Source organism: Hippoglossus stenolepis, chromosome 8 (genome assembly GCF_022539355.2).
Source record: "Hippoglossus stenolepis isolate QCI-W04-F060 chromosome 8, HSTE1.2, whole genome shotgun sequence".
NCBI classification, from domain to species: Eukaryota; Metazoa; Chordata; class Actinopteri; order Pleuronectiformes; family Pleuronectidae; genus Hippoglossus; species Hippoglossus stenolepis.
The window spans coordinates 8,983,930-9,004,493 of NC_061490.1; the positions used below are offsets into that span (position 1 = coordinate 8,983,930).

Sequence of the window (20,564 nt, forward strand, 5' to 3'; positions counted from 1 at the left end):
AGTTAATTCATTGATTCAATGTTTTATGTACAATCTCTTAGTGCATTAAGACTTTTAGGTCAAAAATATGAAATGTAAGTTAACAATTCAATAGGCCTGTATCAGAGAAGACAATCTGGAATGTTACTGTACTAAAAAAGTGAAGGTGTAAATCATAACATTCATAATGGCTGATATTGTGCAGATACCAGCTCATACAGTGTTATGGTTCACTAGAAGAGAGCCATCTTTCCTGTTATTAGTAATACTTGTTTTTATTTTACCATGACTAGTCAGACTGTTTCCTGTGAAACAAAAGCCTTTGGCAGCGTCATTTTCTGACAAAGGGTTTATCCAGATCTTCACAGTACTGTTCTGAACTCATCAAAAATGAAACTGGGCACATGAGCTTCAGCCACCTAAGGAACACAGAGGGAAAAAAAGTGAGATACACCTTACAATGAAAAAGCAAATAAAAAAAAGATGAACGATATGACACCTTGGTATATAACAATACATATTTTTTAGATATTACTCAAACATATCGTTAGAAATCAAAGCCCAGGCTTTCCTCCCACCCCGGGTTATTGTAAACTGTCAATTAAAACATATTTATAACATTGAAACTGAAAGCCAACTTACCTTGCGTGACAGTTTTGTGTACTTCACATAGTCTTCCAGGAACATCAGGGCTCCCACCACATCAGAGGGCATGTCAGGGATTTTCTGACTATAATGGAAATTCAAATGTAAGTTCATAAAGTTATGATGGGACACATCATTGCCATCATAATGGCATTCGGGTCAAGCAAGCAATCATCAAAAAATATTAAATCGTGTTTAAATATGTATCATATATTCCAAGGTCTCTTGCCCTACCTTGTGCACTGCTCCATGACTGAGCGGATGAACTGACCAATAAGAGCCAAGAACTGCTGTGTGTATCTGGAGTGGAACTGCTTAAGGAGGGTGAGCATGCCGAGCACCAGCGGAGGCCAGTCGACCGGGTCTGCGGCTTTCTTGCACGTCATTCCTGGGAAAATACAAGACATCAGTAGCGTGGATATGTACACGTGGAGGCAGTCTTATATATACCAGAATATATCACTACTACACCAAGAATCAAGTGTGCACACATTCCTAGACCCTTCCAGGACTAAGTAGCGACATCCTACATTTCCCAGAAATATCCTCAATTTGTGCCAGTCTATCCAATTAGAAACCAAGTTCAAGCCAATTATAGTTGTTACGCCATGTGGGTGACGAGGTCCAGAACAACCCTCACATCAACTCTCACAAAAACCAATACATGAAGGGGAAGCAGAGTTACCCAATTTTCTTTCTAAGAAATACAAATTAAATTTTGATGGATTAACAGAACCATAACATTAATGTTCTCTAAAACATAAATAATTATCAGACACTATTTTTCCTGTTACACTCATATATGTACAACTCAATAACTCTTTAACGTTAATACGTGGGAAAACTGACAAAAACAACTTACCTTGGTTTTTGCTGTACTGAAGTTTAGGCAGCTGAGCAATAACAAACAGGAAGTTGATAATGGGAAAGTAAGGTAGGCGCTTGGTGGTGATGTAGATCTGTAAAAGAAATGAACAGGAAACAGACTGAGAGAGTGCAGATGATAAACACAGGTTTACTGTGTGTGTGTGGAAGTGTGGGAATCTACGCACCTTGTTGAGCGGGTTGTGAATGCCGGCAGCCTCCAGAGAAGCAGTGATCTCGTACAGAAGAATGTTGTCGTCTTTTGGGTACGGCAGGGATGGGTCCTGGTAGTGAGCTTCGATGTCGGCCAGCAGAGACCTGGAAAGGAGTGAGCATTCAGCAAAAGAACTAAAAAGGGCCTAAATATGTCTAATTTTGTTCATAGAGAATTAATTAATCTCTGAAAAGTTAATGAAAATGTGGAAAATGTCCTATCATAATGTTATAGAAAGTGAAAAAATGTCCTCAATTTGTCCCTTTTCCCTGAGTACTGTTGAACCAAAATGTTATGGATTCTTTCCTGGCCCATACCACATCATTCCTCCAAGTTTCATGATTATTTGTCCAGTAGTTTTTGTGTAATCTTGCTAACTAACAGACAAAAAAGTGAAAAAATTATCTCCTTGATGGAGATAATAAAGAAAAAGTCACATATTTTCCCCTTAAAAACAAAGAGTAAAGGCAATAACATTAACTCATTAATGCACTAGAACTGTAAAATAAATAAATAATAATTAAACATTTATACACTTAATTAAATAAACATATCATGTATCATCTAAATGTTATAAATAATAACCAACATTTAGAAGCAACAAACGACACTTATGGGTATCTTTACATGACACTTAAACAAAGCAACATCTTCCCCTCAACACCAACCACAACAACGAAATAGTAGCCTAGTTCCAGAGATATGATTGTGATGATATGCACTTTGTATTGAGAGTAGACTGACTTGTTGAGGTTCTCCAGGGCAGCAGCCAGGTGTTTGGAGTCAAACTTGCATGAGTAGTTCAGCTCATTAGCGATCTGCTGTCTGAGAATCTGCATTTGACCAACCTGTAAAAAAACATCAGCATTTAACATATATTTATTTATGGCAGCTCAACAACAAAAAGAGTCATTTATAATTAAACTGCTCAGAGAGAATAACATGGAGCAGTACCTTCATGATGGCCTCCAGGTATGCGCCCCAGATCTTCTGTGTTTTGGCCGCAGCGCTGGCGTACACTTTGCTGGCATTAGCTATAGCAGGAAAGAAAAGCAAGTCAGATTTTTTTCAAGAAGTAAAAAGATCCTGGCAGGTAGAAGAATTTTGTGAACGAATACCTACCCACAATTCCCTGAATTGGGTTGACAGCACCCAGCATTGCTTTCAAGACATCCACCATTGCTCTGTCCCTCAGGATGGTCTTCTGAAGCATTGTCAGGAAGTTCTTATGGAAATAAACAGGTTGCCAATTATAATATTCCAGCAGACACACTGACAGTACTATATACACTGACGATACAGTCAAGGCCCTCACAGATTGAGATTTGATTATTATTTCAATGAGAGCCTGGTGATAGCTTTGTCTCACAGCCTGATATACAGTATGTTTTTCATGGGCAAATTACCTGCAGCTCCTTGACGATCATGAAGCAGAGCAGACGGTCCAGTCCGTTGAGGCCAAATGTTCCCAGAGTGTTCTGGATTTCAGAGAACAGCCTGTTGTTGGTCACCTCCTGGTGGCTCTTCAGGTCGTACCAGGTGTTCATCTGCTCAATGTAGCAAGTTATCCTGTGGAGAGGACACGTGATTCTCTGTGAGCTTATAAAATGCTGCTCCATTCATCTACACATATGCCTCATCAGATCTTAACCTTCAGATTAAAGCCCAGCTGTTCTGAGACAAAAGACAAGACAAGTTCAATATCACGTTTTAGGAGACGTACTTGGGATCGGTGATTCGGAGGATTTCTCTGCAGAGACGACCGATGAAGGTGGCAGACTCATCCACAGAGGGAAACTTGGGGATGGGGATGTGGGTGGACTGGTGCACACTCTCCCAGTCCTGGATCTGATCAGAGCAAGGAAAGTCAATCAATCAAAGTCAAATCAATCAATCAACCCCTATTCCTGACTAGAAGACAAAAACCCAGAGCATTTCCTATTGATTGGACTAATCGGTATTTAGGGATGGGATCAGAGAATGTTAATTGGTTAGTGGATTCTTATAATGCCTGACCTTGGTCCTGAGGAAGTTGTTGCACTCCTGCTCCACATTGTAGTTGATGATGCGTGACACTTCCTCCTGCCAGATTTTAAGGCCATAAATGCTGACATAGTCTTGGATGTACTCAAACGACCTGTAGAACCCGTCCATGGTGGCCGCCATGTCCTTCAACTTGGGCATCAGCTCACTGGGCTGAGAGAAGGGAATATTGTATATTTGTTCAGTTCATCCTTTAACACTTCACTGTTACTATCCATCCCTGATCCTCACAGGGGAAGAAGACATGCATATCAGATCCTAACTTTTTCAGTACATTATATTGAGCCATATACTTATACACACAAATACACACAAACTTGTGCTCAAGATAGAGTTTTTATTTATTACGTGTATTTTTTAGGGACTGTGCATATTAATAATATTGTTAATATATATATATAATATAAACATGAAAACAATCAGTGGATCTGATGTCTGACCTTAGACTTGGGGTTGAAGATCAATCCTTTGTGCAGGGCATAGGCCACCCTCTTCACCAGCTCCTTCCTGATGCCATCCTCCAGAAGCTGCTTAGGATCCACCTGAAGCATTACAGTGTGTTAGAAAAATAAAATCCAATATGATAACTTATTTGTGGACCACACTCTGACTGATGTGTGCACCAAATGCCTGCCAGAAGGTTGGAACAAGGGCAAATACATTTTAATAGTATGCCACCAAGCAAAGAGTAAAGGGAGCAAACATATTAAATATAAATAAAATATCTAACTCTATAAATGATAAATGTATAATTTACCTTAATGATCCCAACAAGAGTGGTCTTCATCATCAGGATCCCCTCAGTGAAAATGGAGATGTCATGGGTGAATTTAGCCACCTGTCATCACATGAAGCAGAGGCATGTTCATGCACACAGATGTGAAATCATTCAAATTTCAAAGTATCAGGATCCGCTAAAGAAGATTCTACATTGATACAATATTATCAAATACATTATTCATTAAATTACAGTGCATAAATAGGACTTTGCCATTCTTTTAAGTTTTTTTATTGAAATTCTAGTCAAAATGTAAACTACAGTGTAAGATTCACATTCAATTAAAATTAATCCTTGACAATATCAGCCTGACCAATTCTATTTAATGTAATTTAAATATGATTCTGAAACATAATCTGTTTCTATATCAATCTGTCTTCTCCAATTTGTTTTTCACATCAAAAGCTCTGCGAGATTGAAAAATGTTCAGAAACTAGTGATTGCCTCTGACTCACACACAGCAGATGAGTCGACATCAAAACAGTAAAACTTCAGGCCTCTCATACAACAGCTTCTAAATATGTATAAGATCTAAGGCATTTCTTTCCTCAGTTCAGTTACATCCTGAACATTAAAGCACAGTCCTGTGACTATCTCAACCACAACAGTAGTTTTACCTCGTAGCGCGCCCCGAGCTGGGAGTAGTCCTTCAGCTTGTCCTTGTCCAGCCGGGTGGGCACTTCCATGATGTCGTGGATCTGAAGCTTGATGATCTTGGCCAGAGAAGTGAACATACTTTCTGGGATGATCTGAAGCACCTGGAAACAAGAAGTAAAAAAAACCCACTGAGAACCAATAAGAATTCTTATTTAATATTTGCATTTATGTTTGAGGAGTTTGAGAAAAGAGGAATCAAAAAGCTTTAAAAACAGATGGTGCAAGATGCTTTAAACAAAAACCCAAAAAATCTTGTGCACAGACAGCATGAGCAAATCCTCGAGCATAAAGTAGCGTAGGTACACATCCATTAAGTGGCTCTTTTTAGGTGCATTTTCCAAGCAGATGGTGGTAAAAACATGAATCATTGCTGCAGCTGTTAGTGCCTACGTCCTGAACAATGATAAGCAGCATACACAGCTCATTTTAAAAAATGTAGTAAACTATGCTCATGTATTAGTACCACAGGAGGTGTCTCCTCTCTGATTAACAGAAGCTGCTTTGACGTGATTTACCTTTCTGACATAAGACACCAACTCTCCAGAGTAGAACTGGGAAACACTCAGCAGGTCAGCACTGTTGGCCTGGTTGATTCGGAGCAACGGCAGATCCAGTGCAGATGCCAGCTGGTTTTACACACACACACACACACACACACACACACACACACACACACACACACACACACACACACACACACACACACACACACACACACACACACACACACACACACACACACACACACACACACACACACACACACACACACACACAGGACATCTTCTTACTTTTACAAATCAGAATCAAATTCAATCAAGAATCCGAGCCACAAGATCTTCCAGCCAACACATGATGGTAGTTTCTAAGTTAAGAGTAGCAACTAAGGGTGACCAGGACTTGGCCCTTGGGGCTCTGAGGCTCTGAAATTTCCTTAACTTCTTGATTGCTGTTCGTAACCTTCTTTCAATAAAAGCCATAGAAATAAAGTTCTATCATTATTTTTATCACAAGTAACAATTCCCTTTTATGAGAAAAACACAAATCCAATATCTATCTGCCTGTATTCATATGGCAGAAATAGTCCTGACCTTCAGAAATGTAGCTCTCAGCTTTGTGACCATGGACGGGTTAACTCTGATGCTCTCCTGCATTATGGATGTGAAGCTGCAGAAAAAAAACATAATCCAGAAAAGGAAAGCTTGGTGAAATCAGCTGAACAGATAAAAACGTAAGCAAAACAGGCTGAAATAAAAAGTATCTTCAGCACTGTGGTCTTCTTGATGGTTTATATAAAAAGCCTTGCAGACGCTTGCTGTCTTTGGTGGACGTTGAGAAAGACATATCTGATATTGTCTACATGTAAGTGAGGATATTTTAAGAGAAAATGTGAAAGCGTAAAATATGCAAGAAAATCAGTTATTAACACAGCATTTAACTATTAAGCTGTGTAGCAACTGCATTAGACAATTTTTGTATTATTTGATCATTCATATTTTTTACCAGTATTGCTGTATAGCTTTAAAATCTATCAGCGATTAAGTACCTGTCAATTATCTGCCATGCGTACGACAGGTCTCCGACTATCTGCATGGTGATGAGGACTTCTTCTTTGATGTTGATGGTGCGGATCATCTGGTGCAGGAACTTCCTGGTGTCAGCCAGGAACTGACAAATCTGCAGGTTCGACTCCAACTGGTGGAACTCCTGGACCTGAGGACACGAAGAAAAACATTTTACAGAAGGAAGACAAAGGGATCTTCTCAGCAGTTATTGTCTTAAAAATAACTCTTCATCGACCTTGATTTCATTTTTGGCTCATGAGGATTATTTTGCCCATGAACTAGGTGATTGTGTAAACAGTTACATGAGCTAAATAGAAGAAAATAACTTTTTGAAAATATCTAATTTGACAACAGTCTGTGGCAGAATAAAGAGGAGAAAAGGAGGGCATTGCAATCCACAAAGCCAACAACACATTTCTATCATGTATTCTGGTTTTGTGACTTTGTTTTGCTTCTGTTAGCATTCATTGGGCTTGGATTCAGTTATTGGCTACATGTATGACCGAAGGCAATCAAAGTTACTCCTGAACTGCAATAAAAGATATAAAATAATTCATTTAAATCAGGTTGAGGTAGAGATAGAGGTATCATTATGTTGCTCACCTCAACCAGAGCCTGTATGAGCTGCACCGTCTTCCTCCCGGCAGCCGTAGAGTCCTCATAGTTTAAAGACTCGATCTGCTTTGAGATTTCTCTGAACCAGGCTTGTAGGTTCTCTGTGAGGAGTAAAGTAGACGTGCAGTACAAGCAGAGAAAGATTGTTATCAAAGTGTTTCACAAGTGGCAGTTAAGAAAATGTCTCTCTCCACAAAAGCTAGAGTCACAATGACTGAAGAAAACATGAATGATTGAATCCACCTCTCCCCACGTGTTTCTTTTATGCAGTTTTTCTGTGATGTTTTACTACCTCAACATTTTCCTCTGGAAAGTTTCGAGCTTAAACTTAAAAAGTGTTTGTGTTCCATCACTGAAATATTCCATGACTTCAAAACACAAAACCCTGCATGGTTGAGGCTCCTTGTGTCTGATTCTACTTTTTGCTGAGTGTGCAATCCTTCACCTCATCCAATGTCTCACCGTTTTTCTCCACCCTGGTGAGCGGTTTGACGCCGGAGAAGACTTCGGCCAGCTCCATCATTCTCTCTGATCCCTCCTTCTGGTAGCTCTCCCATTTGATCTGCTTCTCTGACAGCATCTGCTTGAACATCTGGAAGAGGGACAACGCAGATGCTGAGTCGACGAGGAGGGATTAGTCACATGAGTTGTGTAATGACAACATTAAATTTGTGTCCTTTCTTATAGACAGACTGCCAAGCCATATGCTGGCTCACTGTATGCTAATAGAAAACAGAGCAGACACACCTAACGGCTGGCTGGATCACTTTGGAATTACTCTGACACAAATTTCCCACTGTTAATGCTCACTTCACATTTTCCAGTATTGATGTCTCTCACCTCTTTGAGCGTGAACTCAAACTGGGCGGTATCCAGCAGAAGCTGGAAAAGGATCTTGGGTTTGTACTTGGAGTCGTTGAGCACTTGATCTTTGATTTGACGAAGACGCTTGTTGTTTGGGTCGTAGGCTATAAGACAAATGAATAATCTATTTTCATAAACATCTTTTCAACAGTAAAGTCACAAATCTGGAACTTTGCTTCAAAGTACTGAAAGAACCTTTAAGCAAAAACAAAACAAAATGAAAATTCAGGCTGCTTCGGTACTGTAAAACTTTAATTTCTTATCCTTGAAGAAGCCTTTTCGTGGTTTTAAAGTAAAAATAAATTAGGATTCCTACCAGACTCTGCAGAGTGCAGCATCAGCCAGCGGATGGCGACGTTACAGTCCCTCAGACAGTTGAGCAGTTTGGGAATGTTGTCCAGGATGATCTCCTCCCTCAGGAAACCTTCCTTCAGCAGCTGCTGCACCTGAGGCCTCAGGGACTCCATGCCCGCTGCATATCTAGTGGCCTAAACACACAGAGATGGTGTTTTTTTTAGGAGGGATATGATCAAAAGTATCTTTCATCTTGGACGATAGATTATATGTTTCCTCCCACTATTGGCCTTTGGCGTGCACTGCAGTGTCTGCAGGCCACAGACTATGCATGGATCATTCATTTGCAGTGGTGCTATGAGAGCAGAGTCCTTCACAATCATGATACTGTGCAGGTAATTTCGATTCAAGTTCATTAATATATTCAACTTCTCTTCAACTAACTTATCAAGCGAAGTATAAAAACGTCTTTCTAAAGTTTCTGATTTGGTAAATATCCTTGAGTTTTAATTTAGATTCTGCACAGTCAGACTGGATGACTTCTTACTTCTGTAAAATTGAAAAAGCTGGAGATTGTGTGACATTGAAACTGTCACTTTTGTTTTCATACCTGCTCTTTGATATTAGCAGTTTCCAGAGTGTAGTTGAGAGCAGTCTTGGCAGCTTTGTACGGTTCCCAGGCCTCCACCAGGTTCACTGTGATCCCCATGTAGATACTGATAACCTGCAGACAGGCAACACACACATATAAACACACAGTTCAACTCAGTGCAACAGTGCAAATGATAAAACTCATAAGAAACAAACTGAATACCCAAAATAACACAGTGAATCCTATATTGTTTGAATCCCACTATTAAGATTAGGGGCATACAGGATGTCCACTGAACAGTCCTGTTTATAACAAACATCTCACCCAGTTGTCAGGGAAGTACTTGTCCACTATCTCCCTCATCTTGGCCTGCTGGGTCTGCAGTATGGAAGGGCTGAAGTAAAGGCAGACATACAGCATGGCTGCCTGGTTAGCCAGCGCCGTGCTACGATGCTCTGGCAGAGGGTACGCAGAAACCTGAGAGGAAAATTTGAAACAAACCATTTCCACTCAAGTTGTTAACAGTCCCCGTATAAATTCAGTAGTCTTGCAGTAAGTCTAATGATCTAAAATGTGTCTTACTTGATTGTAGATGTCGTCAGAGCGCAGCCTCCCAATGACCATGCTGACGAAGGGGTTGCTGATGGGAACTCTCTGGAAGTAGCTCTCTGGGTAGTTGGCCGGACGTTTGGCTCCAGGATGGCTGGAGAAGCCGGTGCTACGGAGGAGCTTGCAGATGTCGTCAAGGTTGGAGTCTCCTGATGAACGAGCAGCGCTACAAAAAAAAGTTAAACAATACATTGGGTTTTGATAAGAACTCAGAAAAATAGGTGATTAATAATAAAATACTAATAATTTGTAATATTACAAAATAATAAAAGATAATGGTCAAAGCACCAGATGTAGTTGTTTATGTAATAAACCAAAATTTACAAACAATATATTTATACACTATGTCATTCAAATCTGCCTTACAAAGGCCAACTGCAGTAACTACACATCTGATCAAAACTGAGTTAAAAATGGAAATGGACTTTGGGGTAATTGGTCGGATTATTGTTGGTCATTGTCCTTATCAAAAAACCAAATCCTAAAAAGACATTAAATGAAAGCTTTACTACTAATGTAACATATTTGGCTGGGCATTTAAAAAAATTTAAAGACATTTTAGTCCATTTCACTGTTTGCATAGTTAATGCACTTGGCCTATGCAGGGTAGAAATATTAGCATGTTAGTAATCTATTCATAGATAAACTAATGTTTTGTAAATGTAAACATTGCAAAGAAACAACAAAGTTAATGCTAGAAAAGATTAAGACAGAGGTAAAAAAAACTGGGGGGGTGTTCATAAGCTCACCTGTATCTATAGTAGGAAACAAGCATCCTCTCTCGGACCTCCCCTTCAATCTTTTGGTCAATGACCAGCAACATGACTCCGTACAGATACAGAGCTTCACACTGTGTGGAAAGGCAAAAACAAAAACACAATCAACTTAAATCCTTGTGCAGTCTCTCTTTAATTAGGTTTGATGTGTCGACTACTGTTAATTAAAGTTGATGTTTACTTATAAAAGATGTTACATTGTTTTATGCTTGTAATGTTGATAAATTAAAGCAGATTTTCATCTGTATTACTCACTAGAAGCTGTTTTCCATCCTCATTTAGAAGCACAGTCTCCAGGGTCTGCTGAATATAAACACCCTCATATAGGTCATCCAAATATCTGGAGGACAGAGGGAAATAATATCAAATCAGCTTGTAACATAGAGGCTTCATTGTGTTTTGTGTTTTTCTTTAAAAAAAGGAGAAAGTTTGATGATGTGCGCATCAAACTCAGTTTTCACTGAACTACAATTGAACTGAACAAAACCCCTAAATAACCCAGTCCTGTCTTACCTGTTGAGATCCACTATATATTTGTGGACACTCTCGAAAGCCAGATAGAACCTCGACAGAATCTCAATGTTGTTCTCTCTAAACTCTTCATCCAGGTCTTGAAGGTCGGGTTTGGCTTCCAGCTTCCCTTCGTAATACTCGGGGCCCTGGGGAGGAAGCAGCATCGTGAAACAATGCAATCAAAGTGCAATCGATACTTGTGTCTTTATGAAGATTAACACCAAGCTAACAACATTGGGGAAAAGGGTGGTAGAGTTACCTCAATTAGGGAACTATTGCTACTATAAATCATTCAATGAACTACAGTTCTGAACTCTGGGAAAACCTACAGCAGTTAATCAAAGCCAGAACTAAATATGCACTCACTTCACATGAGATGAGCACACCTCAACTTTACAACCATTAAATAATAATACGTAGTAATAATACATATAATAATAATATGGTCTTCACAGTGACTTCATTAATCCCAAAGGCAATTTAGCTTAAGGTTATTAAAAGAAGACAGAAATACAAGATGCAGACATGCACTGACAAACATCCACTGAAAAAAATAACACATTAAAACACCATAAAACAGCTGTTTAGTTGTGTTGAGCTGCAATTTCTATCAAAAATATTAAATTTCTACAAAAATACTAAAAGTTATAACAAATAAGTAGTTCACATTGCAGATAGAACAGAATTGTCCTGAAATGCCTTCACCAGGTGGATGGCTTCAGGAATGAATGAAGCCCTGTGCTAGTTGGTTTAGCACCTGGGGAGACAAAGCCGCCGCTCGAGAGGGAGCATCGTGGACTGGGTTTAGAGAAAATGGGTTGTGTGTGTGTCTCTCATAATGTCATGGACCTAAAAGGGAGACCAGGCTACAAATTTGGAGATGATAATAAAATTATTTGATTTAAAATATCATCCTCTCAGACAGCAGGTGATTCCTTCCTTAACTATTTACAGCTGGAAAATGTTACTGTACCTTGAAGTAGCTGAAGTCACAGACAATGTCTCCATATTTCTGCTGATCACTTTTGTCCTTGAGCCTGAAAACTGAAGGGATGAAATCAGAGAGGCGGAGGAGCTCGGCGATGATGGCGTTTCCTCTGGAGACTATCCTGAGGATGGCTTGGCCACACAGGTTGTTCTCTGCCAGGAAGTCCACCATCGCGGCTGGAGGAAGATGAGGAGGAGGCACAAAGCAGCCACACTCTATTGGGGGGTTTCAGCAAATGTTGCAACTGTCAGAAAAGAAGAGAAAAGAAAAGCAGGGTGTTTGAATACAACAGGTAGTTTATTTTAATACTTTTTTTTTCAACCACTCATGCTCTCCTGCACCTTGTCTGGTCCTGAGATCTCTGAGGGAACATGCATGTGCGCACATTCACCTTCACACACACACACACACACACACACACACACACACACACACACTGAAATCCACAGAAACAGTCTTAGCTTTTTTTGTGTATTCTATACTACTACTATTTTTATTGTCTTGTCTGAAGTATGCTACTGACCTAAACGAAATAAATTTCCATTTTGGGAATATAATATAATATAATATAATATAATATAATATAATATAATTTAATATAATATAATATGATATTACCTTGACTTTGAAAATGTATGGTCCTATCAGAGTACATTAAAACACATCTCTTCTTTTAACCTTAGACCTAAAATATCTGCAGCACTTAGCACAGCCCGGTTAAATAATGTCCCTGTTTCTTGGTGACGCATTAAAACACATGTTATGCACTTGTTTAGCTTCTTAGAAAACAGTTACTTTACAGTCGAGCATTAGCTGTTAGCTTTTCCTATGACTGCAAAGCTAACGTTAGCATCCAGCCTGCCAGCTCCTTTCACGAGTCTCTCTACTGCAGACGACCACACAGGACGAGATGTAAACTAACTATGTGCATGTTTTGATATTCAGATGTAGAAATGTATAAGTCTGTGATGATAGAAAAAGAAGACTTGCCTCTGTGGATGATAATTCCTTCCCTGTTTACTTCCTCATGACTGATCATGTGACTCTACCGCTGGGTGTGTTTGATTCGGGACATTCAACACACCGGAGACGGGCGGGGGCATCGGTGGAAGCCTTATCATTCTGTTACAGCGGGAAACTAAAATACTTCTTTATAGAGCCTAACTTTTAGACAGGCTCTGGTTACAGAAGTAAATGTCCCATTAATTTTCTCCATGGAAATCTTTAACTAAGGATTTTAAGCCTGGAACCAGCTACGATATTAAACCATTTAAATCGAGGCAAAATAAATATTAGAAAACATTAAAATAAAAATCCACAATACTGTGTGTACATGATTTTTTTTTTTAAAGTGAAGGAACTAAATATCCCATAAACCATTGCGATGATCCCTTTTCAACGACTTCAAGCACTTCTTGTTGAATTTAAACTAGTTGTTAACACAATGTTGCAATATATTGCAGTTTGTACTTTATTTATTAAGTACTTTTCATTCAAACAAAAAGAAACACAAAGTGCACACAAACACACATGCACACACAGCATGATTACATAGCACAATATTATCTCAGGGCTTACTGGGGAACTAAAAATCCCCTGAGGAAACGTTATCCCACAGATCTTTAGGACTTGTACACGTACCCACAGGCAGCCGTCCACATGAAACACAAGCACTCCCAGCTGCTCATACACACCTGCACAACACACACAAGATGCAGGGAAGAAACACTAGAGTTAAAATATTTTTTTAAAAAGACTCAAATTTAAATTTTAAAATAAAAAAAGTGAACAAAAGGGAAATGGAAAGTAAGATAAAATGATGAAAACCTAAGCGAGAATAGATGTTTGTTATGTTGGTTCACACACTGTCAATGAATGAACGGTGAATTAAATCAAGTCAGAGTTATTAGTTCTATGTACATGTTTCTCTAGATGGCGACAAAGATCCATTTTACTCTGAGTTCATCTCTCTCACTGCTGCTCCACCACACTGAGGGTCCCTGAGTGCAGATTTCACAGCAATGCAGTGATTCTCAGGGATCTGGCCGTGAGAATGAGCCTGAATTAAAATCATACCAACCTACTGTGGAAAAGCTCAGAGATAAATCAGCAGGGAAGAAGTGTAATGTCCCCTGTTAGCCAGAAATACCCTCCTGAAACATCTCCTGTTGCAGGCCGCTGACGTGACCTTCCTGTCACTTTAACAGCCCACCACTCATTATTAATCATCATCTTTTCAATGATAATCAGTTGGCGGCAGAAATAATGAGCCTAACTTGTAATTACTGGAGTCCAGCAGCCACTGTGTCTGAGCGTGGTTGAAATCGCTGACAACCTGCAAGATCACCAACATGCGGTCAAGCATAAGCCCTCATGTTTCCTTCAACTTCTGATTGAATTGGACTTTTATTGCCAATAAGTCTAAGACGCTGGCAGACACTTCCTTAAAGCAGTGTGAGCCAGAGGTTAATGACAGTCACGTGGAGGGAGCTGTTTGTTTGATCCTGTCACCCCTCTGCATGGCAGAGCCAGGGTTCATCTCAATCCTGAAGCAGCTGACATGTCTGTGCACATCCTTCAAGATCCATGTGGTAAAATCGCTGTCAGTCTTTCAATAAAACACAAGCGCATCACTTCAATTGCATTTTATCCTTGATATGCAAAGCTCTCTCTGCTTGAGGGTATTTTCAAAGATTATTTTTACTTTACTCATTAGTGCTAAGTGGAGCTTGACAGGTGAAGGGGAGGCCGGGGATGTGACATAAGGCGAGCTGGGCTGCGTTTAATGTCCTGCGCGACGTGCCTCTTATCTCGCCGAGCCGCCGGAGCAACATTATTTCAGAGCGTTTTATGGTGGGACAGGAGAGAGAGAGACAGACAGGTGAAATTTAGATTCATAGCTGGCCTCCTCATTGACCTGGCTGTCCACATACTGCACACGGTGTCCCTGCGGCCGCTGGATTTATTACCCATTTACCATCACACCAAGGTCACATTCTCTGCAGCACCTGGGTCAGCTACTGTATATGGGCTTCCTGGGAAGCCTCATGAAAGGTTTTCACTAATGAGGGCTCCCACTGCACACCTTGTTTATTAACCTTCTGCTGCCTTGTGGGCTTTCACTTGTTGTTATCATGATTGCTCTTTGAAGAATCTCGTCTTAGAAAAGCAATTTCTTCAACAGGGATTGCTTGTGATAATGTTATGCTAAGGTTAAGAGTGTAATCTTATCACAGACAGTACTATCCGAAACAAATGTTGTGTATTCATTAAGCCATTGACTGAAGAGTGACCAAATGACCCTCACATCTCTGCCCATTAAGAACATTGACGTATCTACGATCTCGTTCCCTGAGTAGCCCGGCGGCCATTGACTGTTGGGTCAGGTAATTATCATTTGTCAGTGAAGCTCTTGAATTGGCTGACAAATGGTGATTTCCTCTTACCTGTGAGCTACTTTATGTGATCGCAAACTCACCACACTTCGGACTTCGGACAACATTGTCGAGAGTGACTCAGAAATTTGTAAATTAGAGGTTGTTATCTGCTACAAGTGTGTCATTTTCAAAGCTCTTTGTATGAATTGCCTAGAAGCACATGTGTACAAACGCGTGTGTGTGTGTGTGTTTCTGCGTGCACATGTGTCACACGTGCCCCCTTAGGCCCCGCGTGCCCTTTATTAGTCGCGAGTTGACTCTATTCAGCTTCGCTAGTGATTAAACCCTTTCGTGGCGGGAACTTTCACACCGCTGTGAGTTGTGTGAGGTGATTAAAGGCTGCTCAATTTGTAGGCCAGTCCCTCTGCTATTCTTCCTCATTGATCTTTTTCAGGCCCCTTGAAGTGAGAGCTGCACACAGCAGGCTTCTCTCATTGGAATTAGACAGGATGCACACTCTGCTCTGCTCTCTCTGCCTCCCTGCTCTCACGTCAGCAAATATTTCATCAATATGTTTCACACCTAATTACAGCTAAAATTAGCTGCCGTGTACGGCTGGTATTTTAATAACACTTATGTGATTAACTTTGTTGTGTTTCCTGTGATACTGTTTGAAAGTCAATTAGGATATTTTTATGTTAAACCGTGTGCATGAATACATTAGAAGTAAAACCCTTTCAATCACATATACAGAGAGTGTAAATTTGTAATAAATATTTAATACATATATTCTAGATAAATATAATTTGGGGAACATTTTTCCCCCTTTTTATGAACAAGACTAAGTATCTGCAGCCATGTTAGCATCTTTGTGAGGCTGCACTTAGGCACAGTGGTGCTTTGAACTTAATGCTTGTGTCAGCATGCAAATGTGCTCACTAAGATGCTGATGTGTAGCAGGTATAATAATATAACTGGGATGGGGAAGGCTGTTTATAGTTTGTAATGTTAGATATTAGAGGCAGTTTGTCCCTGTCCAAAATGAGGGTCTGAGTCTGAAGATGGAGGGTGTTATACAGTCTGTTTTCAGATTTAAAGGAGACATAGGCCCTGTCCCGATTCCTCTCCCCTGGCCCTACCCCTATGAAGTGCCCTTCACTGGGAGGGTCCACCTTCAAACAGAGCCACAAGGAGTAGGGCAAGAAAATCTTCCCCTAGGAATTGGAAACTTCTGCATGCTTGTTTTGATGGCGTGAAAAATAATGGCGTGAAAAGCTTGTCACAGCGATTTAATTACACTTTAATTTGCTAATGGATAAAAATAAGATATTCCGCTGGATATAAAAAATTTTTCATGGTAATTTTGCAAGATTTCATACTTTTTATGAGCATTTTATAAGCAGCGGTCACCGTGTTGATTTGCTTTGTCCATTTGTAAAGCATTCAGGAATTTCGTTTTTAGGGGGGTCCTGAATACACTGCGGTTGAAGGGGTGTTTGAAGGACTAGCTTTATTCAGGACTAGTGCCAGACAGGCTGCTAGGTGTGCTTTATGCAAATGGCACATGACAACATGATGATGTGGAAGTGTCGGCCGAACCACTGTCGAGGCGTTTCAGGATCTTTAGGATCAGTGTCTTCTGTGGAGGAGGGGAGCCCCCTTTAACTTTGTAGAGCTTTTACATAAACAAAAAAACTAGAACACACTAGAGGAAAGAGAAAACTGAAACAAAATAAACCCTGTATTGTGAATTTGGTCGAACACTGACTTGACTCCAGTTGAAATAAGTCTCTGTTTTCAATTTCCCCAAAGGGTGCACAGCTAACACCAATACAACACTATTACTCACTGCAGACAGACGGCTAGGAGATGGGTTATTACATCACCAATACTAGCTGCCAAAACACTTCCCACAAGGAGTTTCAAGACTAACAAGTGGTTTCAGGACAAATAGCAAAGGGTGATGGTGGTAATGCTCTAATATCAGATTTGATCAAGCAGCAGATGTCTTTTTATTGCTAGTCATTACTGCTGTCATACAGATTAGCATATAAATGGTTTCTAGGCCTGCTGAGACCCAAAAGTTATTGCATGTGTAATTGAACCTAATCTCTGCTCTGTGATTGAGATATTGCAGCACAGACACACACACACACACGTTGCCACGCCGCACGCACGCAAGGTGGTGAGTGTTTTGTGCACGCACTCGTTCACAGGTGTTCAAAGTGTTTTTCCTCTGTTCTTTTCATTTAGTAACCATCCTGTTTTTTTTTGCATACACACATCAGTTGAATAGCAAGAGGAGGGGGGAAAACAAGGAGTTGGGAACATGAAGTTAATCATGGCTCTGTGTTTATAGCGATCGGGATCGTTCACATTCATACAACTTACCTTTTAAAATGGTCCATTACACAAATGAAACAAGGGAACGGCAAATGAAAATAGTCAATATTTTAACAAAACTACTGCGCAGTAAAAGCTTAATCACTTTTGGATAAAGGATGTCTGATTTGTAGTGCCAGGAAAGAGGAGAATATCAGCCTTTTATAGAGCATAGTAATTCACTGTGAATTTAAACAGGGTCGTGACAGGGTGAAAGCTCTTTGTGTCTGTCATTCAAATTGATGTGACAGGCTCTTGTGACTGAAGCACATCACAGAAATTACTGTGAGAAGCAGAAGGAGAAGACTTTCATAATTCAATAGGGGCCAGCCGACCTTTAATTGTGCCCTCATCTCTAGTGGCTCTCTTCATGCAGATATTATATCAACAATATTAACAGGCTGATGGTTTGATTTAAAACGGAGCTTTGATTTCTTGCTGAGCGTTAGATGAGAATATCAATACCACTCTGGCTATTGAACATGCAGCTACAGCCAGCAGCAGTAAACTTAGCTTAGTGCAAGGAAAAAAGAGGCCACAGCTCCACCCAGCAACCACTCTACAGCTCTCTTAAGCCGTTTTTTCCGACGTGACCTGCGGGTAGAATCCGGAGAATTGGCTTTGGAGTTTACCCGCAGTTTGCCTTTCACACAGCAGGAGGTTTTTCTGCACAGACACGTTCACAACGCAACAGCAACAGATCCTCCCCCATTATTCAAGCGAGAGGTGGAGCAGCCGGGTGCAGCAGGCAGAGGCAGGAAGTGACGTATTAACTCTGCTGCAGAGGTCACGTGATTTTGTTTACAACACACAGACACTGGTGTCGGCTCCTATCACCACAAACTCTCCTGACATCTGCATCTGTGTTTTCTACGCGTGTGGCACCGCTTTTTCACTGGAAGGTGTTTGTTTTTGTTGAGGAATTTTTGACCATCCTTACACATTACTGTACATGTCATTATGTATTATGTATATAGTGTATAGTGCACATTATATCTGTACACCATTAAGAACGTGGGGTATGTTTTGTTCCACAGATACTCCCTTCTCTCTCTAAGCAGTGCCAAAGGTCAGGTTATAGATAAAGGACCAACTAACAGTACATTGTAGTGTCTACACTCAGGGACTTTCATATCTAACTCAGATGTGCCCAGACAGAGAGACACCAACTCTAACTGTTTTGCGTATTTCACCAGTGGCAAGACGTAAGGACACAATGTGATTTAGGAATGCTTCAGGCTTAACTGTCCAATAGGATGCGAACTACTACATGTAACATAGAGAGTGACAGCAATTCTAGCCATTCATGGATGTGCTGTTAGAATGGGTGACGCAAGTAGAGGGAGATATACTGGGATGCTGTGGGAGACATCTTCAGACTTGGGGGTGACAATTGCTCATGTTACTCTGTCAGCGTTTGTATATTGTTTCACCTTCTGGTCTCCTTGATGCATCAAGTCTACATTGAAATCTTCTGCATAAGACATCAGCTGCTGCCTAAGTTCTCCTTTCACCAGCTTCCATAAAACTTCCACAACAGTTTCCTTTATTTTATTTTTTTTTGTGTCTGTGGTGTGTTTGAAGCGTTATCACCGACCCCACTCGCTCGCATTGAATCCCTGTTCTCACATCGATTTCTCCTAGATTTCTACAGACATTACCGAGGCCCGTTGAACAAAGTCTGCAGAAACTGCGGAGCGTCCCACTCAGACATTCGTGTTCACACATGCACCTCCTCCAGAGAAAGCCCAAACACTAATTATCACAAGAAGTTCCTTGTTACTAGAAGAACAGAAGAACAGTGTCACCAATGTATTTACACAATATGTCAACTGACTGTCTGCCAACACTGCTCTCGTTTTTTTATAACCTTTTATGTTGCATGGATAATGTGTCTTAACGTGTCTTATGTTGTCTTTGAATGTGACCGGCACCCCGATCTGTTGAGTGCAGCCTTTCAGTTTTATGTATGCTGTAATGTTTATTGTGGAAGTGACATAAAAAGCAGAATCTGAATTCATCAAAAGAAAAACAAATTGGAATGTTTTCCTCGTACATGGGCCTAATATTCCTCCATAGCTATTTGTACGACTACCTCTCGGTAATGTTCTTTTATGCCAAACTAAGCGAACCACAGACTAGTGAGCTGTAGAGGTGTTGGTATTGGACAGAGCCAGACTGCCTGTTTCCCCTTGTTTCCTGTATTTATGGTGAACTTGCAATAATAAGCTGGTTCGAGCTCCATATCTAACACACAGCCATGAAAGTAATACTAATCTTCTCACATAACTCGCAGGGATGACAGAAAGCATTTGAGGGGCTATTGGAGTGTGCTTTTTTGAAAGTATCAATCAACATGAATTGTTCCCTCTCGAGGATACAGTAGCTGGGTGATGCACAGTAGATCAAGTAGCCCCCCAGGTAAACCCTCTTTCTGCATCGAGACACTGACACTTCTATTCGTCACATGAAACCTTCATTTCACCGTTTGTCCTGATGTGATTTGTGCATTTCAGCACCAACACATATGGATGAGGCTCCTCACCAAGGCTGTCGGCCTCAGTCACCAGGGGACGTTAAATTATCACATCCAAGGCTGTGCTCTGCGTGAAAGAGACACACACAAAGTATTTACACTCCCACAAATGACTGTTTGCTGCGTATATGCAACATATCAAGATTCAAGATTCACTTTATTGTCATTCAGATCAAACACAAAACAAGTGCAGAGTATAATTTTGTTGCATGCAGCTCACAACTGTAATTTAGAATACTAAGTAGATTAAATCTGTCACGAAACCAAATAGTG

At 40.4% G+C, this 20,564-nt stretch overlaps 1 protein-coding gene across 1 annotated transcript; it reads right to left on the reverse strand.

Moving 5' to 3' along the window:
• Positions 1-228: 228 nt before the first annotated feature.
• washc5 (WASH complex subunit 5) lies at positions 229-13,067 on the reverse strand. Its single transcript, XM_035164252.2, has 29 exons — positions 12,987-13,067; positions 11,982-12,240; positions 11,009-11,154; positions 10,751-10,835; positions 10,469-10,569; positions 9,693-9,885; positions 9,435-9,587; positions 9,129-9,242; positions 8,541-8,712; positions 8,201-8,328; positions 7,823-7,952; positions 7,349-7,461; positions 6,727-6,893; positions 6,272-6,347; positions 5,696-5,806; positions 5,141-5,281; positions 4,503-4,583; positions 4,186-4,287; positions 3,719-3,898; positions 3,426-3,550; positions 3,109-3,271; positions 2,825-2,927; positions 2,657-2,736; positions 2,447-2,550; positions 1,677-1,806; positions 1,487-1,583; positions 859-1,012; positions 622-709; positions 229-398 (listed from the first exon to the last, which is right to left on the reverse strand). Exons 2-29 carry the CDS (start codon positions 12,165-12,167, stop codon positions 342-344), a joined length of 3,480 nt encoding a protein of 1,159 aa, XP_035020143.1. The 5' UTR covers positions 12,168-12,240; positions 12,987-13,067; the 3' UTR covers positions 229-341.
• Positions 13,068-20,564: the final 7,497 nt, after the last annotated feature.

What these genes read in the sequence shown, in the direction of transcription:
- washc5 (XM_035164252.2), bottom strand. Translation starts at nt 12,167, where the DNA reads ATGGTGGACTTCCTGGCAGAGAACAACCTGTGTGGCCAAGCCATCCTC. An exon ending in CTCCGAATCACCGATCCCAA is followed by an intron (nt 3,272 to 3,425) that starts GTACGTCTCCTA and finishes TCCTCTCCACAG; the next exon opens with GATAACTTGCTACATTGAGC. An exon ending in ACCTGGAGGCCATCATGAAG is followed by an intron (nt 2,551 to 2,656) that starts GTACTGCTCCAT and finishes GTTTTTTTACAG; the next exon opens with GTTGGTCAAATGCAGATTCT.